This window comes from Odontesthes bonariensis, chromosome 14 (assembly GCF_027942865.1).
Source record: "Odontesthes bonariensis isolate fOdoBon6 chromosome 14, fOdoBon6.hap1, whole genome shotgun sequence".
Taxonomy (NCBI): domain Eukaryota; kingdom Metazoa; phylum Chordata; class Actinopteri; order Atheriniformes; family Atherinopsidae; genus Odontesthes; species Odontesthes bonariensis.
Window position 1 is genome coordinate 35,162,941 of NC_134519.1, and position 27,091 is coordinate 35,190,031.

Below are 27,091 nucleotides of genomic sequence, written 5' to 3' on the forward strand. Positions count from 1 at the left end.
TACCATTTTTTCTTTATTTGACATTACGAACTACAGGTGACACGGAATTAACAGCACTCGTATTAACTTCCCATTTCTTGGCTTTAGCAGGTCCCGTAATTCCACTGCTGACACTGCTAAAAATGACAGATTTTCCTTTCTGGATCTCTGAAAGCAGAACTTCAGTCTCAGAGCCCCTAAAATTGTTCTTTTTGTGCCTTGATGCCATTTTCAAGACTCAACACTTCCTGGCACAGGAGAGAGGAAACGTAGCCTGATATGGTATTATTAATAATAGTATGCAAATTTACTATCCATGTGCACGTGCACTTAACTACGCACGGGTGGCATTCATCATTTACGCAGGTCGTTTACACACTTTTTCCGAAGTTAAGAGCGTTTGTTGAATCTGACGTGGCGTGTTCGTACGAGACCTTCATACGAAAAAAGTGAGAGAAATTTAAAATAAAAATACAAAAATGTTCTTGCATGAGGCCCAATGACTCATTGGAAATCACCTTAAAACTTACCTCAAAATTATGTATTCCACGAAAGTAGGTTCACTCTGACAGCAGGTTCAACACCACACTCTCGACGCCTGCCACTCATTTCAAAGACGCCGCATTTCACATTCGCATAGCGCATCTTTCAACGACGTGCAGTGAATGACCTGTCAATCAACTGAAGGTGTCCAATCAGGTTCCAGAGGTGGCCAGCGCATCTTCCGCCCTACTCTGCCTCTGATTATGTCATCAGTCCTCATGCCTAAAGTTAACCAGTGTAATCAGTGAAGGCACTGAGGCCTGACTTTGCCTTTGACCAATAATTGGACTTTTCATAATGTCCTAATACATAAGACTTCAGCATTCAAAAAGGATATACTTTATTTTTCACATATCTGTATGTAATTGTTGCAGAAACCGAATATAGGTTAAGATGACAAAAGTCAAAAACTAAACTGAAAGTTTCTTGCATCTAAGTATTTTAGTGAGATACTGCAGCTGTAATGCACTGTTACACTTTCCTCTTCATAACGAATATTTCCCTTTCTGTACAATCCAAGAGTACAATCATACTGATCAATGAAAAATCTATGCCTATAAGGATACCCTTTTCACCATGTGCAGTATATAAAGTAGTGCTCAAAAATTTGGCATTGTTCTGGAGCACTAGATAGTTTTATATATGTAGTATTCATTACATGACGAGGAAAAATGATTGGGAATGATTTCCTGTACTGTCTACAACTGTGAAAACAAGTGTGTCAGAGTGTGTTGTTATTTTTACCCCTAACTGTATAACAAACTAGGTTCTATAAGAAAAAAAAAACATCTTAATTGAAACAAGTATCCTCTGACATTCTCAGTTGTTTACTGACACACCTGCCCATAGTTAATCACTCACCTCCCATCATTGATGAGTCTTAGGTCTTGTCCAGAGCAGATATCCTCAAGGATATAAGCTTCGTCACAAGTAGACATGTTAATGTAGGTCAAGTTGGGCTTGCAAACATCCAGCCAAAAAGGAGTATGTTGACCGGTGGACAACTGAAGAATGTCAGTTATCAGTGCTGTCACACACAGGCCAAAAATATGGACGCCTGTAAGAAAGAATGCATTTAGACAGTACTCTGGAGTTTATCATACAAAATGGTCAACTTGTGTACCTGGAATTCATCATGTGTTTCTCATTCCGATCAGTAATTATTTAGAATATTTGCTTTATACGATTTATTCCATTTAACTTGTGATGATGGTAAGAACCACAGCCAACAATTTACTTATGAAGTGCTTTGTTCTTTATCTATTTCTATTTGTGTGGTTCTTCCAGACCTACAAAAAGATGCTAATAATAAGCTGTGGGTACCAAGCACTTGTCCTCCCACCTATGAAGCGTACAGCTCTGCGAATGTAGGAGTTGAAATTACAGCCCGCAGCACTGATATCGGCCTCAGTCTGTGTTGCCGATGACCTCCTGGACAGATAGCAGTACAGAATAGCTTCTCCAATCAGAATCTACGGACACACAGAGACAGAGAAAAGAGTGTTGCCAAAGCTCGTTTTTTTTTCCATTTCAATATTCTTTTTTCTCAATCAGCTTATGAAATATGTATTAATCACAGGGTAATTTATTGTTGCTGATACATGACAATGTTGAAATTTGACAGAAAAAAAATTCTAGTTGAGGAACTGTGAGTTGTAGTTAGAAGATAACATAACACTAAGTGGACCAAGAGTTACAGTGAAAATACATTTCGATTTGTCCCAGTTAATGATGGGACAAAAAAGCAAATTTCCTCAGTCATTTTAAAATGAGCCTTATGTCAGGTAACAAACCAGGGGAAATGGTAATCATTATCTCTACAGTAAATGAGACAGATGTACACTGAAATTTTGACACTTCTCTCATTCCTTCTTTTGAAAATATGTTTGGTGATTATGAAGCCATTTGTTGGTATGACAATGTACCTCATACAGATTAAAGAGCATTCAAACATTTCTGAAGGAAAAAGCTGATCTCTCAATGACTATACAAAAAAGCTGGAACTTGATTGATGGAGATATTTTTTTTCAGGTGCAACAAAGTAATAATACTCGTGTTTTTTGGTTCATGATTACATATTTTTTCCCTCATGATTGAGTGTTTTCATATTTTCCCTCTGAGAACAAGCTGGGACCCAGTAGGATTCCCGTTTTAGTTAGTAAAAGAAGGAATCGAAAACAGTCAACTTGCTGGGTGAATCTATCTAATATGCCAACGGTACCACGTACAACTCAGAATACAACAGAGACCAGTGTAAACTCCACAAAGCTACTTAATATTAGATCTACGTCCAATAAGTCACTGTAGGTTAATGACTTCATAATTTCACACAATTTAGATTTTCTTTTTCTGACAGAAACATGGTTAATAGAGAGCACAAGTGCTACTGTTCTTAATGAAGCAGCCCCCCCTAACTTTAGTTTTATGGATAAATGCCGAAATGGCAGGAAAGGTGGGGGAGAAGCTGCCTTATTTAAAGATACATTCCAGTGTAAAGAGATCTCATTTGGTGAATTCACTTCTTTTGAATATAAAATAGTTTTATTTTAAAGGGTGTTCCTAAAATCCTGTTCTTAATCATTTACAGATCTCCAGGATACTGTGCAAGTTTTATTGATGAATTTTCTGAATTATTGTCTGTTATTTCAACTGATTTTAACCATTTTATCTTGACCGGGGATTTTAACATTCACATAGATAACATGACGGATGGTACTGCCAAAGAATTTTCTTCTGTGCTGGACATGTTTGGTTTGTGGTAACATGTAACAGAACCAACCCACCTTCGAGGTCACATTCTGGACCTGCTCATTTCTAAAGGTGTTGATATTTCTTATGGTTGAAAAACTCACAAATCCTCCTAAACAGTCAAACCCAGACCTCCTTTCCACTGAGAAATGCAACGAATTTGCCAACTTTTTTAGCCAAAAAATCAAAACAATTAGACAAAACATTCACGCAACACAGAAAAACAAGAAAACTAATCTGTGTCTAAAACCTAGAAATAACTCTGACGTTATGTCACAATTTAATATTGTTAATTTAAAAATCCTAGTGGAAACAGTTCGGCATCTGAAATCAACAACTTGTTCTCTGGACATAATACCATCCGACTTTTTAAAAACTGTTTTTACCTCAGTAGAAAGTGATCTCCTACAAATAGTTAACAGCTCACTGGCATCAGGCATTTTTCCCAAGTCACTAAAGACAGCTGCCATTAAGCCACTCCTAAAGAAGAGAACTCTAGACGCCTCTATGATGAACAACTACAGACCTGTCTCTAATCTCTCTTTTATATCTAAGATTATTGAGAAAGTTGTATTTAACCAGCTCAACGACTTTCTGAATGAAAGTGGAAGTCTTGATAACTTTCAATCAGGCTTCAGACGTCATCACAGCACTGAAACAGCTCTGGTCAAAGTGTTAAACGACATCAGGTTGAATACTGATTCTGGTAATGTTTCAGTCCTGGTCCTGTTGGACCTCAGCGCTGCGTTTGATACTGTAGATCACAGAATCCTGTTGCACAGGCTGGAAAACTGGGTTGGACTTTCTGGAGCGGTCCTTAACTGGTTCAGGTCCTACTTAGAAGGCCGGAGTTATTTTGTTACAATTGGCAGCTATGAATCTGAGCGAGTGGCCATGACTTGTGGAGTCCCCCAGGGGTCAATTCTTGGACCTCTTCTGTTTAACTTGTATATGCTCCCTTTGGGTCAGATATTGCAGAACTTTAACATCAATTATCACAGTTATGCAGACGATACACAACTTTATGTGTCTCTGTCACCGGACGACTGCAGCCCAGCAGACGTACTGTGTCAGTGTCTGGAGGAAGTAAACACCTGGATGAGAGAGAATTTTCTACAATTAAATGAAGACAAAACTGAGATCATTCTGTTTGGTAGCAAAGAGAAGAGGGTCAGCGTTGGTAAATATCTTGAGACTCGGAACCTTACAATCACTGACCAGGTTCGTAACCTCGGAGTGTTGATAGACTCAGATCTGACTTTCAGCAGCCACATCAAAGCTGTCACCAAGGCAGCTTTTTACCACCTCAGAAACATCAACAGAATTAAAGGTTTCCTCTCCCAAAAAGACCAGGAGAAACTCATCCATGCATTCATCTCCAGTAGACTCGATTACTGTAATGCTCTTTTAACTGGACTTCCCACAAAGAGCATTAAACATCTGCAGCTCATCCAGAACGCTGCTGCTAGAGTTTTAACCCGGACTAAGAGATCTGAACACATCACACCAGTTTTAATATCTTTACACTGGCTTCCAGTCAGTCACAGAATAGATTTTAAAAGCCTGCTGATGGTTTACAAATCCCAGAACGGTTTAGGCCCAAAATACATCTGTGATATGTTCAGAGAATATAAACCCAGCAGAGCTCTTAGATCCAAGGACTCAGGTCAGCTGGTTCAGTCCAGAGTCCAGACTAAACATGGAGAAGCAGCATTTAGCTGTTATGCTGCTAACAAGTGGAACAAACTGCCAGTGGAGATTAAACTTTCACCTAATGTAGACATTTTTAAATCCAGGTTAAAGACATTTCTGTTCTCATGTGTCTATGCATGAAATATCTTTTAACTTATCTAGACTGTTGCCTGATTTTAAATTCATTTAAATGATTTTATTTGTTTCTTTTTATATTCTTTTATGTATTTTTAATGCTTCTTGCACTCCCTGCTGCAATGCTTTTATTTTATGTAAAGCACTTTGAACTGTTTGTACATGAAATGTGCTATATAAATAAATTTGATTTGATTTGATTCTGTTGGGGTTATTGATTTGGCCTTGTCTGACCATTTTTGTATTTTATTTGATTTATTGATCACTCAGAATGTTCAAACAACCAGCTTCTCAGTTAAGAAGAGGTACATTAATGAGAAAACAAGTGCTCAGTTTAGGGAGGCCATAGCTATGTTACCAACATGAGCGCAGAGTCGGTTGAAGGACTGCTGGATCATTTCAACTTAAAAATTTTCAATGTAATGGAAGCTGTTGTCCCGATAAGAATTAAGAGCACCTTGATCAAACAGAAAACCCCATGGAGAAACACCACTACGGTGAACAACCTGAAAAGAGAATGTGTCACACCGCAGTGAGGTTTTGTTTTACTTTGGTGTTTTTGTCTCGTCAATTCCTGTTTTATTTTGATAAGTAACTGTCCTCTCCTTTCAGGTCACTTGCCCTTTCTCATGTGTCTCCGGTCTGATTGTCTCCCTGATTCCTAATTGTTTCCACCCTTTCCCTTTCCCCCTGTGTTCATATAGTCTGCGTCTACCTTTGTCTTGTGCCAGTGTGTCATCTTGCAAACACATAGTCCTAGTCCTGATATTTATCCTGCATATCTCGCTTATTTCAAGTCACAGTTCTATAGCCTCATTACGAGTGATTTTTGGTTTGTAATTTTCATAGTTTAGTTTCTTAATTCGAGTAAGTTTCATAGTCGTTTATGTTGCCTCCCTGGGAGTGATTTTTGTTTGGAGATAATAAAGTCTGCCCTTCCGCCAACTCTCTGCATCTGAGTCCCCTCTTATGTCCAAGTCTGACAGAATGCAGGAAAGCTGAACGTAAATGGAGGAAAACAAAGCTTCAGATTCACTATGAGCTGTACAAACAAAGCCTGCGTAGTTATAACAATGACTACCTAGAGGAAACAGTTCGGCATCTGAAATCAACCACTTGCACTCTGGACATAATACCATCCGACTTTTTAAAAACTGTTTTTACCTCAGTAGAAAGTGATCTCCTACGAATAGTTAACAGCTCACTAGGGGTGTAACGGTATGAAAATTTAACCCCACGGTTATAGTGACCAAAATTATCAGTTTTCGGTATTATCGCGGTATTTCTAAAAGTGTGTTCAATCTGTTCAGAAAGCACTGATAGGCCTACACAAGCTGAAAAAAAGTGCAACAGTGTTTATTATATTGCAAAATCTTATCAAAAACATCAACAATTAACATTAAAGGAACAAGAGTGCAGCATGTAAATAGCTTATATTCATTATATCATGATAATTATTATTAGCATGACGGAAAGTTTTAAGGAGAGACTTTCGCACCAAGTCCGCAATTTCCATGTAATCACACTCTTCCAATGCATAGCGATAAGCATGCATGTCAGACCAGCTGGCGTCGGATCGCGGGGTTATGGGAATTGATGCAGAAATACGTTTGTTGACCTGAGTACGCAATACCGGCTTTTGAACTATTTCCGAATCTGATATTACTGTGGTCTGCCCCGAGTGGAGTCCTCCGCTATCATGCGTTTTGGCCGCGGCAAGTCTGCACAGTTTCAGACTGCGGATGTTGTTGTGTTTATTTTAAAACGAAATACAGTGTTACAGAGCGAAATACAGGCTAACGGGGTGAAATACAATCTTACAGGGCAAAACACAGGTGAATTTGGGCGATTTTGAATTATTTTTCCATCTGAAAGTTACAAACTGTAGCCTACAACTGTATGATAAACGCAACTCAAATGTGCTCCCGTCTAGCTCTGAGGCTAACGTTAAAGATGTGTCCCGATTAGCTCCACACTAACACCACAGAACGAACATGTGCATGTGCCGTAGGCATCTGTTTAGATTATTGACACATTATTAAAAAGTTAGACAGGCGGATCATTGCATTCTGCTTCAACCCCGATGTCCCCACACCATGCATTTATTTATGCATTTGAGCTGAAACGTTAACGTACCTTGCATTGTCTATACAATTGTGGGTGATGATCACGGAGATGAGCAAGGAGATTTGACGTATTGCCACCTTTAGCGGAAACCTTTTTTTCTGCATGTTCTGCAGACAGGATAACCATCTTCTATCAACTGTCCCCCGGCATTCTTATAAAAACCAAAATATGCCCATCCTTCAGATTTAGTCCTCTCAGAGGGCTGATAAATGTCCTGACTCTGAGTGCTGTCATCTACACCTTCGGCCATGATTCCAACTTCAAGAAATGCACGTTGTAGGCTGCGCAGTGAGCATGCGCGACAAATTAAGAACTCGGATGAGGCTGGGGAGGATTCAACTCACGGTTTTCATGCCGTGTTATTAACCATGATATTAATGATATTTGAAATGAACGCGGTAATGGTTATCGTCAACACTTTTTATCGTGGTTTACCGTCATACCGGTAACCGTTACATCCCTACAGCTCACTGGCATCAGGCATTTTTCCCAAGTCACTAAAGACAGCTGCCATTAAGCCACTCCTAAAGAAGAGAACTCTAGACGCCTCTATGATGAACAACTACAGACCTGTCTCTAACCTCTCTTTTATATCTAAGATTATTGAGAAAGTTGTATTTAACCAGCTCAACGACTTTCTGAATGAAAGTGGAAGTCTCGATAACTTTCAATCAGGCTTCAGACGTCATCACAGCACTGAAACAGCTCTGGTCAAAGTGTTAAACGACATCAGGTTGGATAGTGATTCTGGTAATGTCTCAGTCCTGGTTCTGTTGGACCTCAGCGCTGCGTTTACTGTAGATCACAGAATCCTGTTGCACAGGCTGGAAAACTGGGTTGGACTTTCTGGAGCGGTCCTTAACTGGTTCAGGTCCGACTTAGAAGGTCGGAGTTATTTTGTTACAATTGGCAGCTATGAATCTAAGCGAGTGGCCATGACTTGGGGAGTCCCCCAGGGGTCCCTTCTTGGACCTCTTCTGTTTAACTTGTATATGCTCCCTTTGGGTCAGATATTACAGATCTTTAACATCAATTATCACAGTTATGCAGACGATACACAACTTTATGTGTCTCTGTCACCGGACGACTGCAGCCCAGCAGACGTACTGTGTCAGTGTCTGGAGGAAGTAAACACCTGGATGAGAGAGAATTTTCTACAATTAAATGAAGACAAAACTGAGATCATTCTGTTTGGTAGCAAAGAGAAGAGGGTCAAGCGTTGGTAAATATCTTGAGACTCGGGACCTTACAATCACTGACCAAGTTCGTAACCTCGGAGTGTTGATAGACTCAGATCTGACTTTCAGCAGCCACATCAAAGCTGTCACCAAGGCAGCTTTTTACCATCTCAGAAACATCAACAGAATTAAAGGTTTCCTCTCCCAAAAACACCAGGAGAAACTCATCCATGCATTCATCTCCAGTAGACTCCATCACTGTAATGCTCTTTTAACTGGACTTCCCACAAAGAGCATTAACCATCTGCAGCTCATCCAGAACGCTGCTGCTAGAGTTTTAACCCGGACTAAGAGATCTGAACACATCACAGCAGCTTTAAAATCTTTACACTGGCTTCCAGTCAGTCACAGAATAGATTTTAAAAGCCTGCTGATGGTTTACAAATCCCAGAACGGTTTAGGCCCAAAATACATCTGTGATATGTTCAGAGAATATAAAGCCAGCAGAGCTCTGAGATCCAAGGACTCAGGTCAGCTGGTCCAGTCCAGAGTCCAGACTAAACATGGAGAAGCAGCATTTAGCTGTTATGCTGCAAACAAGTGGAACAAACTGCCAGTGGAGATTAAACTTTCACCAAATGGAGACATTTTTAAATCCAGGTTAAAAACATTTCTTTTCTCATGTGTCTATGCATGAAATCTGCACGATATCTTTTAACTTATCTAGACTGTTGCTTGTTTTTAAATTAATTTGAATTATTTTATTTGTTTCTCTTTATATTTTTTTATGTATTTTTAATGCTTCTTACACTCCCTGCTGCAATGCTTTTATTTTATGTAAAGCACTTTGAATTGTTTTGTACATGAAATTTGCTTTATAAATAAATTTGACTTGACTTTATTGGCTCTGTTAAGACTTCCATCAGTCTGATTCCCCTTCACTGTAAAGCCTGTGATCTTTTTAATCCCTGATGATACATCTCTCACTGTTCTGCTGTAGCTTGCTTTTTTCTGTACACTTTCTTGTTCTCTGTTATCTTCTTTTTCTGCAGTCCTGAATAACTGTCCATATTCCTGAGGACTTTTTTTCATGTTCTGCAGCTTTTCTGGTCACTGGCAGTCAAGGGTTTCTTATTGGTAAAGCACCTCACAGTCCTTTTGAGAATTATACTCTTTACACATAAGTATTGCACTCCAGTCTGTGGCTCACTCTGTAATTGGGCGAGATGCAGGGTACAACCTGGATAGGTCACCAGTCCATCACAGGGCGACACAGAGACAAACAACCATCCACGCTCAGACTCAATCTTAGAGTCACTAATTAACCTGACAACCATGTTTTTGGATGGTGGGAGGAAGCCGGAGCACCTGGAGGGAACCTACGTATAGATGGGGAGAACAGGCAAACTCCACAAAGAAAGGCCTCAGCCGGGATTCAAACTAGGAACCTTCTTGCTGTGAGGTGACGGTGTTAACCACCACACCACCTTGCAGCTCTAACTTCGAAATCAAAATTTTTATTTTCTCCAGTGGAGCATTTGACAAACAGTAACAGAGAGGAAGATGTGGGAAAGACATACACTGCTACCAGTATAACATAGACAAGGGCTGTGTTCGAAACCGCCTACTACATACTACATACTTGCAAACTGCATACTCATTCGATCAGACAGTATGCAGAGCGTTTACACACAGTGCACTTCGAAATCAGCCGGCCTGAAGCTGATTTCGGCTCGGGCAATAAACTCTGTAAATATATAACTTTAGCAACATTTGAAACATTTTCAGGTGAGAAAGTAGTCATTTAGATCCCCAACGTGTTGAAAATCTGACAAAATACCGGCTATTTAAAATTTTCTTCCACACGAATTCGGCGCTACCGAAGCTAGCCACAGTGAGTAACGCACTTCCGGTTATTTTCACAAAATAAAATACCCATTGCCTTTTATCACAGGGAAAACCATTACGATACAATTGGTGCTTTTGTTTTGAAAACAGGAAGTGAACCTACCCTCAATGTAGCTAGCTTGAAACTGCCGTTTTGACAGGAAATGACGATCGGCGACGTCACGTTACGTTGCATCTTGGGTAGTTTGAGTATGACAAGTAACCTCATGATGAATGCTCAACATTTCGGCGAATCTAGTATGAATGCGGGAACTTAAAAAAGTTAAAGTTAGTATGAGTAGTAGGAGAAGTATGCGGTTTCGAACACAGCCAAAGTCTACTCTTTTTGGTTTGCTCTGACACAGGAAGCTGTCATGTGGCCTTATCCAGTGTATATCTTAATTAAATCCTTAAACTTTAACTGAAATGTTTCAGGTCAATTGCAGTTGTTGAAAAATGAACTGCAATAACTTAAAGCATGTCGTTCTCTTATCTCTTATCATAAAATAACACTTGAAAATACTGTGAACCCATTTACTGTGCAATATCTGTATATAAAAATTTCCAATGCCGCAATACACACTGCATATCTTTGCACTACTGATGTTGATATGTTGATATATATATATTTTGCCTACATGTTTGCACTGAATGAGGATTTGCTTTCAATCACGTTGTACTGTGTATAGTGACAATAAGGCATTCTATTGTATTCTATCTATCTGTGTATATTATTCTTATTTTACATTTAAGGTAAATGTTCAAGCTTTTAATGTAATATTTCTTAATTGTAACTCTTTCAGCCCTGCTGAGAAGCAAATGACTTTCTGCTAAATGTTTCATATTTTTCTGCATTGATTTTCCTTCAGCTCTAGGTTCTTGCACAATACCTTTCAGCCCTGCTGAGATTTCAACAAATGATTTTCTTCTAAATTTTCACGTTTCTACTCTTTCAAAAGTTTTCTGCTTTCATTCAGCTGCAGGTCCTTCCACAAATACTTTTTAGGCCTGCGACTTTAGCAACTGGTTGTCTGCTAAATTTTCTTTTTTTTCAGCTCTTCAACATCTTCAGGTACCTTAATCCAGTTTAATCCATCTGAATCCATCATCATTCACACATTTGCAGTAACATATTTTTTTGTCACACCCATGGACTCTTGTTTTTAGTTTCATGTTTTAGGTCACGTTTTTGGTTCTTGGTCCATGTTTAGTTTTTAGTTTTGCCATGTTTTAGTTTCCCTTCACTTACCAGTTCATTAGTTTCACTCACTTCACCTGTGTTTTTTCCCTCAGCTGCACTCACTCTCCAATCACTCTCACTCCCTATTTAAAGGATAAGACCGGTTTTTTGACATTGGGCCCTTGATTTCACATTATAACATGATGTTCTACTCACCCCTGCTTGTTGTTTGTCATTTGGAGCTGTTCCGAAGATATTCGTGAGGCGTCTGGCTGCTCTCTTGAGATATTTGGCCATGAAACGGTTTCCTATGGGCAAGCTCATACAGGCACAAACTATGCTGTTTATAATTTATTAATTACTCTACACCAGCACTGATAACGTGGAGGTGCGTCGCTTACTTAAAAAAATCCGGGTTACTAATTTTGAATTTTAGCCGAATGAATAAATAGGCAGCAGGTCTGTGGGCTGCCTGTGGCAGTAGCACGAGGAGGACGTCAGTAACACCCACTTTACGACAAAAAAATCAAAATTACAATAACCCGGATTTTTTTAAGTAAGCGACGCACCTCCACGTTATCAGTTCTAGTGTAGAGTAATTAATAAATTATAAACAGCATAGTTTGTGCCTGTATGAGCTTGCCCATAGGAAACCGTTTCATGGCCGAATATCTCAAGAGAGCAGCCAGACACCTCGCGAATATCTTCGGAACAGCTCCAAATGACAAACAACAAGCAGGGGTGAGTAGAACATCATGCTATAATGTGAAATCAAGGGCCCAATGTCAAAAAACCGGTCTTATCCTTTAAGTTCTCAGTCCTTTGTGTTCTTTGCGAGATCATTGCCAATCATACCTGACCTGCCTGAGTTAATTGCAACGATGGACATTTTTGGCATGGAGCCACATCAGGTAGCTGCACTATACTCCTCCCCCCTCCCCTCCCCTCCCCTCCCCTCCCCTCTCCCCTCTTCAATATCTCAGTCCACAGTGTCCAGCGACCCAGCCGCCACAGTGTCCGAGCTGGACCCAGAGCCTGACCACGAGCCTGACCAAGAGGCCGCAGGGCCTGACCACAAACCTGACCTGAAGTCTGGGTGCCAACCAGACCACCGCCTGCCGCCACGCCGTCTGCGGTGTGGGCGTCCGCCAGACCACCGCCTCCTGCTGCCCGAAGCCGGTACCACAGCCACATGCCTGCTTCTGGTCCCCAGCCTGACCGGCTTCGAGCCCCTCCCACCCTCGGTCATGTTTTTTTGTTCTTGGTCCATGTTTAGTTTTTAGTTTTGCCATGTTTTAGTTTCCCTTCACTTACCAGTTCATTAGTTTCACTCACTTCACCTGTGTTTTTTCCCTCAGCTGCACTCACTCTCCAATCACTCTCACTCCCTATTTAAAGCTGCTGTCGGCAGGTTTTCAAAATTCCGAGTCTAAAGTCGGAAAATTCGAACTGATACAACTTTCAGGTCCCTCCCCCAACCTCTAACAAGCACCGAATCGCCCCCCAAACCCCTCCCCCTCTGTGGACGAGGTTGTGCACGTGAGTTCACACCAGTGTGAGCGCACACAAGCTGGGGCAGACTCACGCTCAGCAGCGTGTGCACAAGCTGTGATTGACAGGTAGGATTCCTCCACCCTAACTTGATTGGTTAAAAACAGCCGGGAGAGCTCGGTTTTTGCAAGCATGATTACAGGCTTCAGAGGGAGCTACAGATTTCGTTATTTTTCCTAAACAGCCTATTTAATATTCTACTTCCAGAATCCCATGACAGTTCAAGCTAATATGACTAAAAAAAAGTTGCCGACCGCAGCTTTAAGTTCTCAGTTCTTTGCGAGATCATTACCAATCATACCTGACCTGCCTGAGTTAATTCCCGTTCTTCCCATGTTCTTCGTCCCCCTCGTGAAGCTAAGTATTTATATATTTATTCCATGCCTAGTCTTTTTTTTTTTTTTTTTTTTTTCACAGCTACGTTTTTTCCCGGCTCAGCCGCGTTTTATGTTGATACTTTGTTTTTGCTTAATAAACCCTGTTTTTCGTTGAAGTCCGCATCCGTGTCCTACCTTCCCCACCTTCACCCCCAACCCCAAGACCTGACATTTTTCCATTTGATGAAAAATTTATTTTCCTCACATTTAATTAAGTTATATTTTCTTATACACATCCATACATGCTCCCATAAGTTTTTTTTTCTTTTACATTTGATTAATAACTTTCGCTGCACTGTACCTCTCACACTGTTTTTTTTTTTTTTTTAATGTACATTAAGCATTTGATTAAATGCTCTTATGATTTATAAGAAGCCTTTTTGATTGCCTACTCTTTGAAGAGCATTATATAAATAAATTTGCTTTCCCTCTTTATATTGTCCTATAAATGTTTAGCAAATTATGAAACAAAGGCAATATTTCCAATTCCAGAATGCCCCATCAACCATTTAACCTGACTAATATTTTCAGCAAACATTTGGCTCCCTAAAGATTGAACTTAAAAAGCAAAAATCTCTCATCAGATATTTCCTGTAAATTTACTTGTTACAACAAATCAGGTAAGTGGATATGCTGTGAATTTGCATGAAGTAAAATCGTGACCAGATACTGTGAGACCTGCTGTGTACGAATGTAAAGAAATGACAGTCAAGATGAAAGTTGAAATTCTCTGAAAGCAAAATGTACATAATAAAAATTTCAGACATCACTGAAGCCTGACCTGAGGACTAAGTGCATTTCATGGCCCACAGGTTTTTCTGCCTGGCAAAACAAGAAGAGTTCTAAGTTCAATGGGGGAAAAGGGCCATTACTATGAGCATGCTTTTTTTTTTTTTTTTACTGAATATATATATAGTATTTGATTTAAAATAATTCAACTGAACATGGATTAAATGGCTGGCTTCTTCCCATTAATTGACACTGACACCCAAACAGCTGAGTTTGCCTCAAACATGTGAGACACTTACAGAACTATGGTCACATTTTTCAATCTGCTGGATGTGGGAGGCTAACTTAAGGTGCATTTGCTGTAACCACTGGGTTATGCCAACAGCTTTAATGAGACTTTTCCCTTAATCCAGTCCTTGAAAGTGGGTTAGCAACATGTAACTGCTACAGTGATGACCAGAGTGAAGGCTGAAAAGGTGAAGGCTTACTTACAGTGGCGGTAGGGGCAGTGAAGGCCAAGCTGAAGAGTAGAGGCAATGGGCAGACTTCCTGTCTGGACAGAATGTAGGGCAATGACAGACTGCGGTCATTACAGCTGTAACCAGAATGCACCGGCTGGAAAATATCAGTCAGCTCCAGGAAATAAAGGCTGACGACTGAGGAGATCAGGATGGGTAGCTGCAGAAAATAATCAAGACCAGTATTAAAAAACAAATGAAAATAGTGCAATCATGTAGTAATATCAGTATAATTACTATGAGTACAAAGACGCTTTTTTTATTCATTTATTTTTGTTATTGGAAAAAGCTTAATTTCCCAACTCTAACAATATTGTAGAAGCAAATGCAAGCAATCAAAGAACTGTGCCATTGACATTGCTTTCCGTCAGTCTGCTGGGAACTAAACATATCAGTGTTACGTGTGAATTACTCCCCTGGTGCTTTTCTGTAACATTTTGAGACAATGGTCTTCCTAAAATCCACATTAATCTCTTTTGTCTTGTTCACATTCAAGAGGAGGTTACTGTTTCCACACCGTGCAACAAAGTGGTCGACGAGATTCCTGTATTTAGCTACTTGTCCATCATTAACACACCTCACACCTCACAGCTGCAGGGACATCTGCATATTTCTGAAGAAGCCAGCAAAGGAGATTTCCCCTAAATCAGGCTAAGACTGAGGAGGTGTTATGGGATCCAAGACAGCTGATCTGCACAGGATTTCAGCGCCCTGAAGCTGATACCATCTGGTCAAGTTTTCCCAGCTGCCTCTTCTGCCTGCTCGAGAAAGACACGCTGATGGGTGAGACAGAGCAGGTCTCAGAGTGTCCTGATACTGAAGATGTTGTGGAAGTTGGGTAGAGTGATATTTTGTTTATCCCCAAGGAAAATTAAACTGTTGCAGTAATTTATCATTATTTTTTAGTCTATTTTGTAAGCAATCATTACAAGTTTTCATTATATATATTTTTATTTTTTTTCAAATTTGTTTATTAGGACATTATTGGGTCTACATTATCAGTAGACCCAAAATCAGTGTTACAGGAGAAGAAATTACAATATCCATTTCTTTTTCATACAACACACAAAAACAAGAACAAAAGAAAAGAAACCCCATCCACCCTCCCCCTCCCCCATTGGTCTGTATTATATCATTTTATAGTCTATATAATGTGCTCTAATCTATGGCTAGTACTTTACAAGTCTAGCTAAAAATTACGGGTTGGAAACTGCAGATACTTTGTCAAAATAAAAGAGGAAAGGCCGCCATGTAGTGAAAAAATTCTCAACTGATCCTCTTAAAGAAAATTAGATTTTTTCCAGTTTTAAGAATAACATCACATCCTCTATCCAGGTATGCAGTCCTGGAGCAATTGGTGACTTCCAATGTAGGAGGATACGTCTACAGGCAATTAGAGAGGCGAATTATAGTACATTCAATTTTTGTGCGCTGAACGTAGGGTAGTTCAGAGGCACCCCAAAAATAGCAATAAATGGACAAGGTTTTATATCAGTCTCTAAAGCTTCAGACATGATTTTTTTTAAATTCTTCCAAAAACCTGTCAGGTTTGAACAGGTCCAAAAAGTGTGGGCAAGATGTGATGGAACAAAGGTACATCTATTACAGGCCTCACTAGTACCAGGAAAATATTTTAAGGTATGTACTACCTTAAACTGTATTAGGTTAAGACGGTTAAGACAAGCTTTCATTATAAACAGTTATTGTTGTTGGCAGGAAGGACCTCCTGTATCTTTCTTTATTGCAGCAGAGCTGAAGAAGCCTTCAACTGATCATACTCCATTGTTTCAACACGATATAATGAAGGGGGTGTCAATGTTGTTCTTAATGTGATCAACCAGTTCCCTGCACCAAACAACTGCAGTCATCAGAGTATTCCTGGAGATGACAGGAGTTGTACTGGAAGTCTGAGGTGTACAGAGCAAAGAGAAATGATTACAGTACAGTCCCCTGTGGTGCTCCTGTGCTACTGACCACACGCAACCTGATCTGTTTGTCAGGTAGTCAATAATCCAGGTCATTTTGTGGGGGTATCCAGCTGTATTTTCTGTAGCTTTTCACATAACAAAGCGGAGTGACTTGTGTTTAAAAGCACTGGAGAAATAAAATAGCATGATCTTCACTGCACCGCCTGATTTGTCCAGATGAGAGTTGACTTGCTGAAGCAGATAGATGGCATCTTCAACACCACCTCAAGTAACACAAGCAAACTGTAGTTGGTCCTGAAATGTTTTTATTTGCTCATTTAGGTGAGCTAATACTAGCCTTTCCGGGACTCTCATGATATGGGATGTTAAGACAACTAGTCTGAAGTCATTGAGGACAGACACTTGAGATTTTTTAGGTGCTGGAACAAAGCAGGATGTCTTTCAGGACACTGCTACTTTCTCCTAACTCAGGCTATGGTTGAAGAGGTGTTATAGAATCCCACATAGCTGTTCTGACCCCAGGGCTAACACCATATGGACATGCATCCTTGTTCTGCTTTGGTTTGATTATCTAAAATGTCTAATATGTCTATTTATTTTTTATTCATTTACCTTGTCTTGTTTTATAACAGGCTTCATCTGTACAAACTTTATATAGGTAATAATAGATTATGGCATTACATAACAGACATAATCTGGTTCAATTATGCCTCCTCATTGTACAACTTGTTCACTTACCACTTCAAAGATACACTACCAGTCAAAAGTTTGGACACACCTCATTTAATGTTTTTTTCTTTATTTTCTACTTACTTTGTAGATTATAAATGAACACATGGAATTATGTAGTAAACAAAAAGTGTGAAATAAATCAAAACATGTTTCATATTTTTAATTCTTCAAAATAGCCACCCTTTGCTTTGATTACTGCTTGGCACACTCTTGGCATTCTCTTGATGAGCTTCATGAGGTAGTCGGCTGAAATGGTTTTCCAACAGTTTTGAAGGAGTTCCCAGAGAGATGCTGAGCAATTGCTGGCCCTTTGGCCTTCACTCTGCGGTCCATCTCATCCCAAACCATCTCGATTGGGAAGACCATCCGTTCACCTTTTCTGCGCCGCACAAATACACGACGGGTGGAACATAAGATCTCAAATTTGGACTCATCAGGCCAAAGCACAGATTTACACTGGTCTAATGTCCATTCCTTGTGTTTCTTGGCCCAATCAAATCTCTTCTGCTTGTTGCTTTTCCTTAGTCGTGTTTTTTAGCAGCTATTTGACCATAAAAGCCTGATTCACACAGTCTCCTCTGAACAGTTGATGTAGAGATGTGTCTGCTGCTAGAACTCTTTGTGGCATTCATCTGGGCTCTAATCTGAGGTGCTGTTAACTTGCGATTTCTGAGCTGGTGACTCAGATGAACTTATCCTCAGCAGCAGAGGTGACTCTCGGTCTTCCTTTCCTGGGGCGGTCATCATGTGAGACAGTTTCGTTGTAGCGCTTGATGGTTTTTGTGACTGCACTTGGGGACAAATTAAAAGTTTTTGCAATTTTCGGACTGACTGACCTTCATTTCTTAAAGTTATGATGGACTGTTGTTTCTCTTTACTTAGCTGATTGGTTCTTGCCATAATATGAATTCTAACAATTGTCAAATAGGGCTGTCAGCTGTGTACCAACCTGACTTCTGTACAACACAACTGATGGTCCCAACCCTATAAAGAAGGCAAGAAATTCCAGAAAATGAACCCTGACAAGGCACACCTGTGAAGTGAAAACCATTTCAGGTGACTACATCATGAAGCTCATTGAGAGAATGCCAAGGGTTTGCAGCACTGTCAACAAAGCAAAGGGTGGTTACTTTGAGGAATCTAAAATATGAAATTATATTTAGATTTTTCACACTTTTTTGTTTACTGTATAATATCATATGTGTTCATCGTAGTTTCGATGCCTTCAGTGAGAATCTACAATGTAAATATTCATGAAAAAAACATTAAATGAGAAGTTGCGTCCAAACTTTTGAATGGTAGTGTAGATCTTAATAAAAAGACATTTTCATATTAATGTCCTTTTCAGTCATGGACTCTTTTCCATTAATCTGATGGGAACTGAAAATGAAAATGCTGGTGTTACATAAAAATGAGCACCTTGTTTAATTCTTACCCCGAAAACATTTTGCAATGGCAATGTGACGAGATTGGACCTAGCAATATTTATGAAGTCTGAACTGTTGCTGTCACAATAACAGATCAGCATGCACAGTAATGGTGGGTAATTTGGTTAAATGGTGGCTTATGATCACCTGACCAGAGGAATCCATCAGATCGTACTCTGTTTGAAAAATAACAGCACTGTCCAAACTTGATGGAAGAATTAGCTTGATACAATAATAAGCTGCAGCCCTGAATTTTTTTTTTTTTTTTTTTTACAGCATATCAGTCAATTGAAAAGGAGAAATTGGTGCAAAAAGGCAACTGACCTACAACTGAAGTTTCTGCTTTTTGCCTAACTTTAGATAATAAACTGCTCCCATCCACAATTTTGTTAAAATCAATGCAGTGTGTCTGGTAGGACGATATGATTTCTTTATGGTGAAAGGACAAAACACTATGAGAAAAAAGTCATATTCTGTTTTCTGTTGCGCTCTCTTTTCACACACAATAGAAATGATGAAGATTGTTTTCTTGGGAGAAGAAGAAAGATTTTTTCTCGTGATTAGACAACAACTAGTCTATAAAACAAGCTTTTTTTAATAGACTGTTCAATAAACTAAATGTGTATAAAAATGATATTTTCCACTTGCTTCCATCCACCACTGTTGTCGGAAGGCTCTAGCACTTATTATATATTACTTTTCAAATATAGATACAGATTGCAACAGCATCTGTCTTTTCTGTTAAGTGTCAGTTGAATATCTTTAACAATGGCACATGAAAAGTGTAAAAATGCTCTCTTCAATGATGCAGTATTCCAGATAATGAGCTACTCCCACCGCTACCAGGACATTTTGTTTGTTGGATGTAAAAACACTGTGTTGCATCGATGCAAGCCTATTGCCCCAATTTACTGCACCAAAACAACACTGATCTGCTGTAGCTCCAAGAGAAATGTTTGTCATCAGTGCTGATGCATATACAAATAAATGATATACAGTATGTGACAGATGATGTATATCATATACAGGTAACAATAGTGATCTGAATTCATTCATAAAGAAAGACGTCATATATGCGCTTTAATCCTCCACAGTTCACTACATGATGCATTGCTGACAATCGGAATACATGATGATCATTTTGAAGAAATATCAACCAGAGCCTTTTGTGTGCATTGTGTACAGAGTAAAGTGAGTTCCAGTACGAATGTTCCCTCCTCCTCATAATGTCTATAGCCCTAAGCACAGAGATATAAAAATACACTCCATTCAGATGGCTATGTTGCCTAGCAGCCAGAAAGTTGGCATAATGGTGTGGCAGGGTGTAATACAAAACATGCAGCAAACAGAGCAGCTGTGGCTGGAATAAAATGGGAACAGGGCAAAATTTATAATCAATTCTGAATTTTGTCAGCATAAACCAAGTATAACTCTACCACACTGACACTTAGGGTGATTTATGTTATTGTTAATGTTTAAAAAGGAGGCTAAGGAAAACAGAAATATATCTCTCAGCAAAACAACTAGCAAATAGGCTTTTGACTCATGTCAGTCATCTATACTTCACTAGATATACATCTGCTTCAGCATAGCTTGTGGACTTATGTCTATGACTGAAGTTGGAAAGACAAATCAGTGTGAACCCCTTGCTTTAATTTACATCATTATCCATCATTATCCATCACAAAAAATCATTAGGGAGGTGTACGACGGTTTCCAAATTTCCAAAGTAAAAAAATAAGGAGTTCTGCAATGGGTTGTTTAACCCCAGAACAAGACAACACATGGAGATAACCTGTATCCATACAAGAACTGTAAAAGTTCTCAAAGATGCTTTGACAAACCTGTTAAGTGGCTTGAAATCAACTTCTGATCAGGTATTAGAGTATATCTTAATCAGAAAACTGGTTGTATCTGTGTCATGAAGAACTGTCTAAGTCTTTAAAGGAAAGAGGTGGCCATCGCCTGTTGAGCCAGAATGTGGCTACAGCAGGTAGGCTGTGTGGTCTATATTCTCCAGAAGTGCCTTGCTTCTTCTGATAAACTCCTCAACAGACCTGCTTCAATACTCAGCTACTGAGCTTCTGAAACTTCACTTGGACGTGGCTGTCCCACCACAGGTATTGTAGCTTTATATATCCGACCTCATCCACAAATCTAAGCTATCTCCCTGCCAGCTCAATCCTCTCCCTACTTCTCTGTTTAAAGCCTCCATCCATTTTCTGACCCCTCTAATAACTTTTATTGTCCATTCTCGCACGTCTGGTATTGTTCTATCATCTCTCAAATCAGCTATCGTAACTCTGATTCTTAAGAAAACTGGTGCTGTGATGATCCAATGATTTTAATAACCTTCATCCCATCACAAATCTCCCTTACCAAAATCCTGGAAAAAACTGTTGCATCTCAGGTTCATGATCCCCATTCTTTCAATATTTTGGATGAACAATTCCAATTGACAGATTAGCTGCTATTGGATTATCTGAGACACCCCTGGATTGGTCATATCTCTCTGATCAAATAATTTACATCTTCTACACTCTTCTGGTGTACCCCAAGGTTCTGTGCTTGGACCTCTCCTGTTCCTTATCTACCTCCTCCCTCTTGGCAGTATATTAAGTAAATATGACATTCAGTTCCACTGCTACACAAATGACACCCAGCTTTATCTGTCCACCAAACCCACCTCCTCTCACCCACCCACTTCCCTCTCGAATTGCCTACAGGAAATCAGATCCTGGTTCTCCCATAACTTTCTCAAACTTAACAGTGACAAAACCGAGGTCCTTCTCATTGGCCCTAAATTCACCCTTTAAAAAATAAACAACTTCTCTATCTCCTCAACTTCTTAGTTTCCCCTTCCCCCAGGTTAAGAGTCTGAGTGTCATCCTTGACAGCACTCTGTCATTCATGTCTCACATAGGTAATGTCAACCGCTCAGCTTACTTCCATCTACGTAACATCTCACGTCTGCGCCCGTCTCTCACACCCAACAGTGCTGCTATTCCTGCTATTACCTTACAAGTCCACCCATAAACTGCAACTAGTTCAAAACTCTGCCACCTGTATTATTTCCAGAACCTCCTCCATCAGTCATATTACACCTGTCCTGCAACATCTCCATTGGCTACCTATTAAATTCTGCATCATTTATGAAATCTTACTTCTCACCTTCAAGTCCATCAACAACCTTGCCCCTCTGTAACTTAACACAACTTCACACTAACATACCGAGCCGTACTCTTAGGTCCTCCTATAAACTCACCCTCCCACCTGCTCGCTTTTCCACCATAGGGTCGGGAGCCTTCACCTGCTCGGCACCCCGTTTCTGGAACTCTCTGCCATAGGACAAAACATTCAAAACTCAAGAGCTTGAATGAGGGCAACTGGACTCCTTCTTGGATCTTTAAGACGTTTCAGCTCTCATCCAAAATGCTTCTTCAGTTCAAAACTGGAGAGTATCAGCTTATAAGCAGAGAGTCGTTACAGTCACATGTGTCACTGAACCTCCTGACCAATGTGCGTGTCGTTTAAGTCATTCTCACCTATGAATTGTGTACTCTGTAGACACATGTGACTGTAACCAATTGCCCTTATTGAAGCTCTTAGGATAACCATGACCTGGATAATTGAGAATCTACATCAACATTCCGATTCTTTCACCTCCTTCAAATCCTGTCTTAAAACTCACCTTTTTAGACTGGCATATTCTCTTTAATCCTGGATCTGGAACGACCTCACTGTTGCACTTGATTGATGTTTTAGTTTATGTTTTTACTATTTTGACTGTTGTGTTTTACTGTTTATTGATTTCTATCTTGTCTTTTGTAAGGTGATATTGAGTGTCCTGAATGTTTTCTGTTTACTGGGCATTGAATGAAGTTCATTTAAAACTATTCATTGTAGAATTGAAGTGAAAATGGTTCCCATTGCCTGCATACATACACCAAGTGTGAAATATAAAGTACTTGGTGAGTTTCACAGATGTTTTACTGCGGTAATCATAAGTTTGCCAGTTTGACAGATACTGCATAACCAAAATGTTGTTGTAACCAAATTGTAAACTATTTTTCTGTAAGACAACCTGCTTATTAACCTGCCAGGACCCCAAATTTACATGTCTGATGATGCATGTAGGAGTTGAGCCATAGCAGCACTCAATACATACTCAAGACTTTAATTATCCTTGTTTTCCATTTCAGCTTGAAGAGAATGTCATTTTCTTGGATCTCCTTGGTGCAGAATTTCAATAGGTGAACAAGAATAACTGGAGAAGAATAATTCAATAAAATTCAGTTTATTAAAATATTTGAGAGAATAAATAAAAAATAAAAAAAAGATTTTAGAGGCATCCTCCAATTAAATTAAATTATGTTATTCTTTTTTGACAATGGCAGTTTTATTTATACAGCACATTTCATTACATGTAAACCCAATGCGCTGAACATAGACAAAGTATGAGAGAACCACACACATAACAAAGTTACACATGAAAATGCAATACAGGTTAACATACACACAAAAACACAATACTTATAAGCTTGGGAGAATAGCAATGTTTTTAGTTTAGTTTTGAATGTAGACAAAATTGTAATGGACAACAGGTCAAAACATAATTAGTTCCAAAGATCTGGACTGAAGCAACTGAAAGCACCCTCAGAAGATTGGGATTTGGATCCTACTTACTGTTTTGATTATCCTGTGAATAAAGTGTTGTAATAATCCAATCAGTTCGATATGAATGCATGAATGATATGACATTTTTCTGAGTTAGTTTCTGATAAAACCTTTTTAGCTTTAGAGATATATATTTTTAAGGGGTGGAAAGTTCTACAAGAATTCAAATCTCCTTCAGTTCTAAAAAGCTTCTTTACATCTAGCATTTAACATGATTGATACATTTTAGGAGTTTTTGAACAGAAGTCACATCATCAAATGAAAAAGATAAGTACAACTGTGTGTCATCCGTATATGAATGGTAATATATAATATGATTCTTTATGATATTATGAAGTGAGCGCATGCTTGGGATAAAGAGAAGTGGACCAAAAAGTGACCCTTGTGAAACCCCAGAGAGAATTTTTCTTTTTGTTGAATTAAAACCACCTATTGAGATATGAAAACCAGAAACTGACTTGATAGAGCTCCTGAATCATAAAGTCTTCAAATCAAAATGTCCTCATCAACAGTGTAGAAGGTAAAAGTGAGATCAAGCAGAACTAAAAGCCAAGCTTTCGATTAGTCAGCATTGATTTTAACATCACAGATTAGCCTACATCAAGTAGAGCTGTTTCTGTGATATGGTGATTGTATTATAAAGGTTGTTATTCAAAAAATATTCCTACAGTTGTTCTTAGAGAATTTCTTTCAAATAATTTATTGTGAAAAAGAAAATTGGATCTATACTACTGGGATTTACAGGTGAGAATGTGGACCCTGAGCTTGTGGCAATATTTTGGTAAAAGGGTAAGGTACATATACTTGAAGTTAATATATTATCTGCAATATTAGAAACTTTTTCCTGGAGGATATTTGTAACTTACTTGCATTTGTTCGTGGAGATAAATTCAGCCAGTGTGGATCTGGAGGGATTGATTAGTTTTTCAACAAGAGAATAAGAGGGCAGATTATTATTGATCAACTGGGAAATGTGAGACTTTCTGGTTTGTTTTATTTCTTTGTTGTAGGAGCGGAATGCATTTCTATAGATCTCAAAATTAATTTGTAATTTTCTTTTGCCCTCCGGCAGATTTTTTTTATCTGTCCTGACTTGTTTTACTGTTATTACTGTTACTTTTCTTTATATGTTTATTATACTACACAATGAAAAGCAAAATCAAATAAGATAATATATCTGAGTTAACTTACTTGACTTTTCATGATCTGTGATGTAATTTTTGTACACGCATACAGTAACTTTGATACCGAAACAACATACTGTGCAGCACATATTGCGCATCCCTCTTATTGATAATATAAATAATAATGCTGAATATTGTTGTTACATATTGTTGAACCTACTGGAGGGCTGTTAGTCCAAGAGGGAAAAACAGAAACAGTGAAAGAGTCAGTGGAACACAGAGATCTAAGATAGGCTAAACCATAACTTGTGACCATTACTGTGTAATACTGATAACTGAATGGCTACAGGGTCTTCAGGGTATTTCAAATAATTGCTTCAAAATGTTTGTATAAAAAACTGCTATATGCAAAAAAATCATAACATCATGGGGAGTCTGCAGAGGGTGAAAAAACAGGATAAACAAAGAAGAGGAGACTAAAAAAAAACTGCAGTTCTTAATTTACCAGGATTACAGGCTGATGATTCATTGTTATGCAATATGTCAACAGCAAAAAATAAATTTAAGCATCTTAATTAGCTATTCCAAATGATGGTGACAGATTTTTTTCCCCCCATTATCACATCTTAGACTAACTATTGTGTTGATTGTGTTTGAATACCTACCGTTTGTGGCACAACTTGCTAGATTACTACAAAAACAAAAGCACCCCCCAAAATATAAATACAGCCTGAGTAGGAGAGATCATAATGCAGCAGAGTCAACATTATGACGTTTGTGTCAGTCGACCAAGAACCTCTGCAGATAGATAGATAGATAGATAGATAGATAGATAGATAGATAGATAGATAGATAGATAGATAGATAGATAGATAGATAGATAGATAGATAGATAGATAGATAGATAGATAGATATTTACCTCCACAAAATAAAAGCAGGGCAGCAGAGTGACGCTGTCCTTGGTCTCCGTCCCACCGTTCAGTCGCTCCTTGGCACGAGACATCACGAGCGGCCGGTGGTCTCTCCCGTTACCGGGAGACAGGGAGCTGTACTTGATTCCCGTCGCAATTTTTGCTAAATGCTTAGCGCGTTCCCGTTTTCCTTCTCGCCGCCAAGCCCCTAAAGGCGAACCTCCATCGAAGTGTGCCTTCAGGGTCAGAGCCTTCTCATAAGATGTCTTCTCTCACACCAAGAAAATGTTTCCTTACACGAGTCCAGCTATGGTTTCCGTCAAATGTGTTCACTTGGTGTGTTGACATCAACGTTAAGGGCCATGTTATTTCTGGTGCGTAAATGTATGCGGTCCTCAGAGGAAAGGCGCACAGTCGCACTGCTCCCCCGCGGTGTCGGTAATGGTTTCAGTCCGTCACTCTCCTCCACCTCCTCTCTGCTCTGCTCTGCTGTGCTGCAGCAGATGAACGCGTTACCTCAGCCAAAAACCGTCTTTCCGGTAAGGAATTTCAAAATATGCTTCCCCATGTATTTTTTATCCATTTCAACGCTTTGTTTCCTTGTCGACATTTATTTGAAATCTTCACATGGTACAATCAGAGCTGCTATGGAAGTTTTTCTGTGCCATCAGAGTGAATACGAATTTCTAATATTGATTTTTTTACAGCATCAAAATCAGACTTTGAATTTGAAAAACCAACAGTGTAAAAAAAAATCAATTTCTAAAAACAGAAATCAGTGGAAAAAAAATTCAGTGGAAAAAGAACCAGACTCAACATCCGGGTAAACAGGGAGAAGCAATCGATCCCTGTTGTAGGAGCTATTTGTAGAGTTAGCTTTTGTTTTTTGGTTCTAGTTGTAAATTTAATTTACTAATTATGAGTAACTTTATTTGATTCATTTCAGTGCTTTATTTAGATTAGATTTTTCTTGCTAATATTCTTTGTTAGTTATTTGTTTTGAATATTTTGTTAATTGGGTCACACTGGGCACCTGAGTCTATTTATGTAGGTAGGCACCTGGAGTACCAGCATGCACTGGGGTGGGCCAATGGTTTTTACCAGGGAAAAGGAGAGAGCAGCAGGTTTTCTTTGTTCTTTTGTTTGTTTTATTGTTTTGGAAATAAATCATCAGAAAAACGCAAGAATTCATTTTTGGACATTCATCTTCTTTTGCCTGCGTTAAACCACATCCCCATGGTGCATCAGTGGCCTTTTGATTTTGTTTGCTTTAAGTTTAATTTGTTTTTTATGGACAAATGGCCACTACACCTGTCTCAATTCATCAGATCAGCTCAATAGATATTAGCATAGGCGCCGTCTGTGTGGGTGCTTCGGAGCCCGGGCACCCACGGGGATTAATGAGCACCCACGGAAAAATCCGAGCATTGAAGTGACACACAATCAACCATTATCGTATATTTTCACACGTAGGCAACATTGTAATTGCCGAAGGAGATATACTACATTACTATGTCAGACTGCTATATATACCCCTCCTATGAGACTTCGACCACCACAGCAGACGCGCTTTTCAAGCTACTTCAAGACGCACTGGTGAGATTCGCATTGCCACTTAACAAATGCAGAGGGCAGTGCTATGACGGT

At 39.2% G+C, this 27,091-nt stretch overlaps 1 protein-coding gene across 1 annotated transcript in view; it reads right to left on the reverse strand.

Annotated features, from left to right (window-relative positions):
* The window catches only part of LOC142399471 (phospholipid phosphatase-related protein type 4-like), a 75,459-nt gene extending 49,545 nt beyond the window's left edge, over nt 1-25,914 (reverse strand). Inside the window, exons 1-4 of the mRNA XM_075484175.1 lie at nt 25,453-25,914; nt 14,619-14,804; nt 1,865-1,994; nt 1,384-1,579 (exon numbers count right to left, since the gene is read on the reverse strand). Of these exons, the coding sequence (XP_075340290.1) occupies nt 1,384-1,579; nt 1,865-1,994; nt 14,619-14,804; nt 25,453-25,536 (596 nt within the window). The 5' untranslated portion in view covers nt 25,537-25,914. The remainder of the gene's footprint in view (nt 1-1,383; nt 1,580-1,864; nt 1,995-14,618; nt 14,805-25,452) is intronic.
* Nucleotides 25,915-27,091: the final 1,177 nt, after the last annotated feature.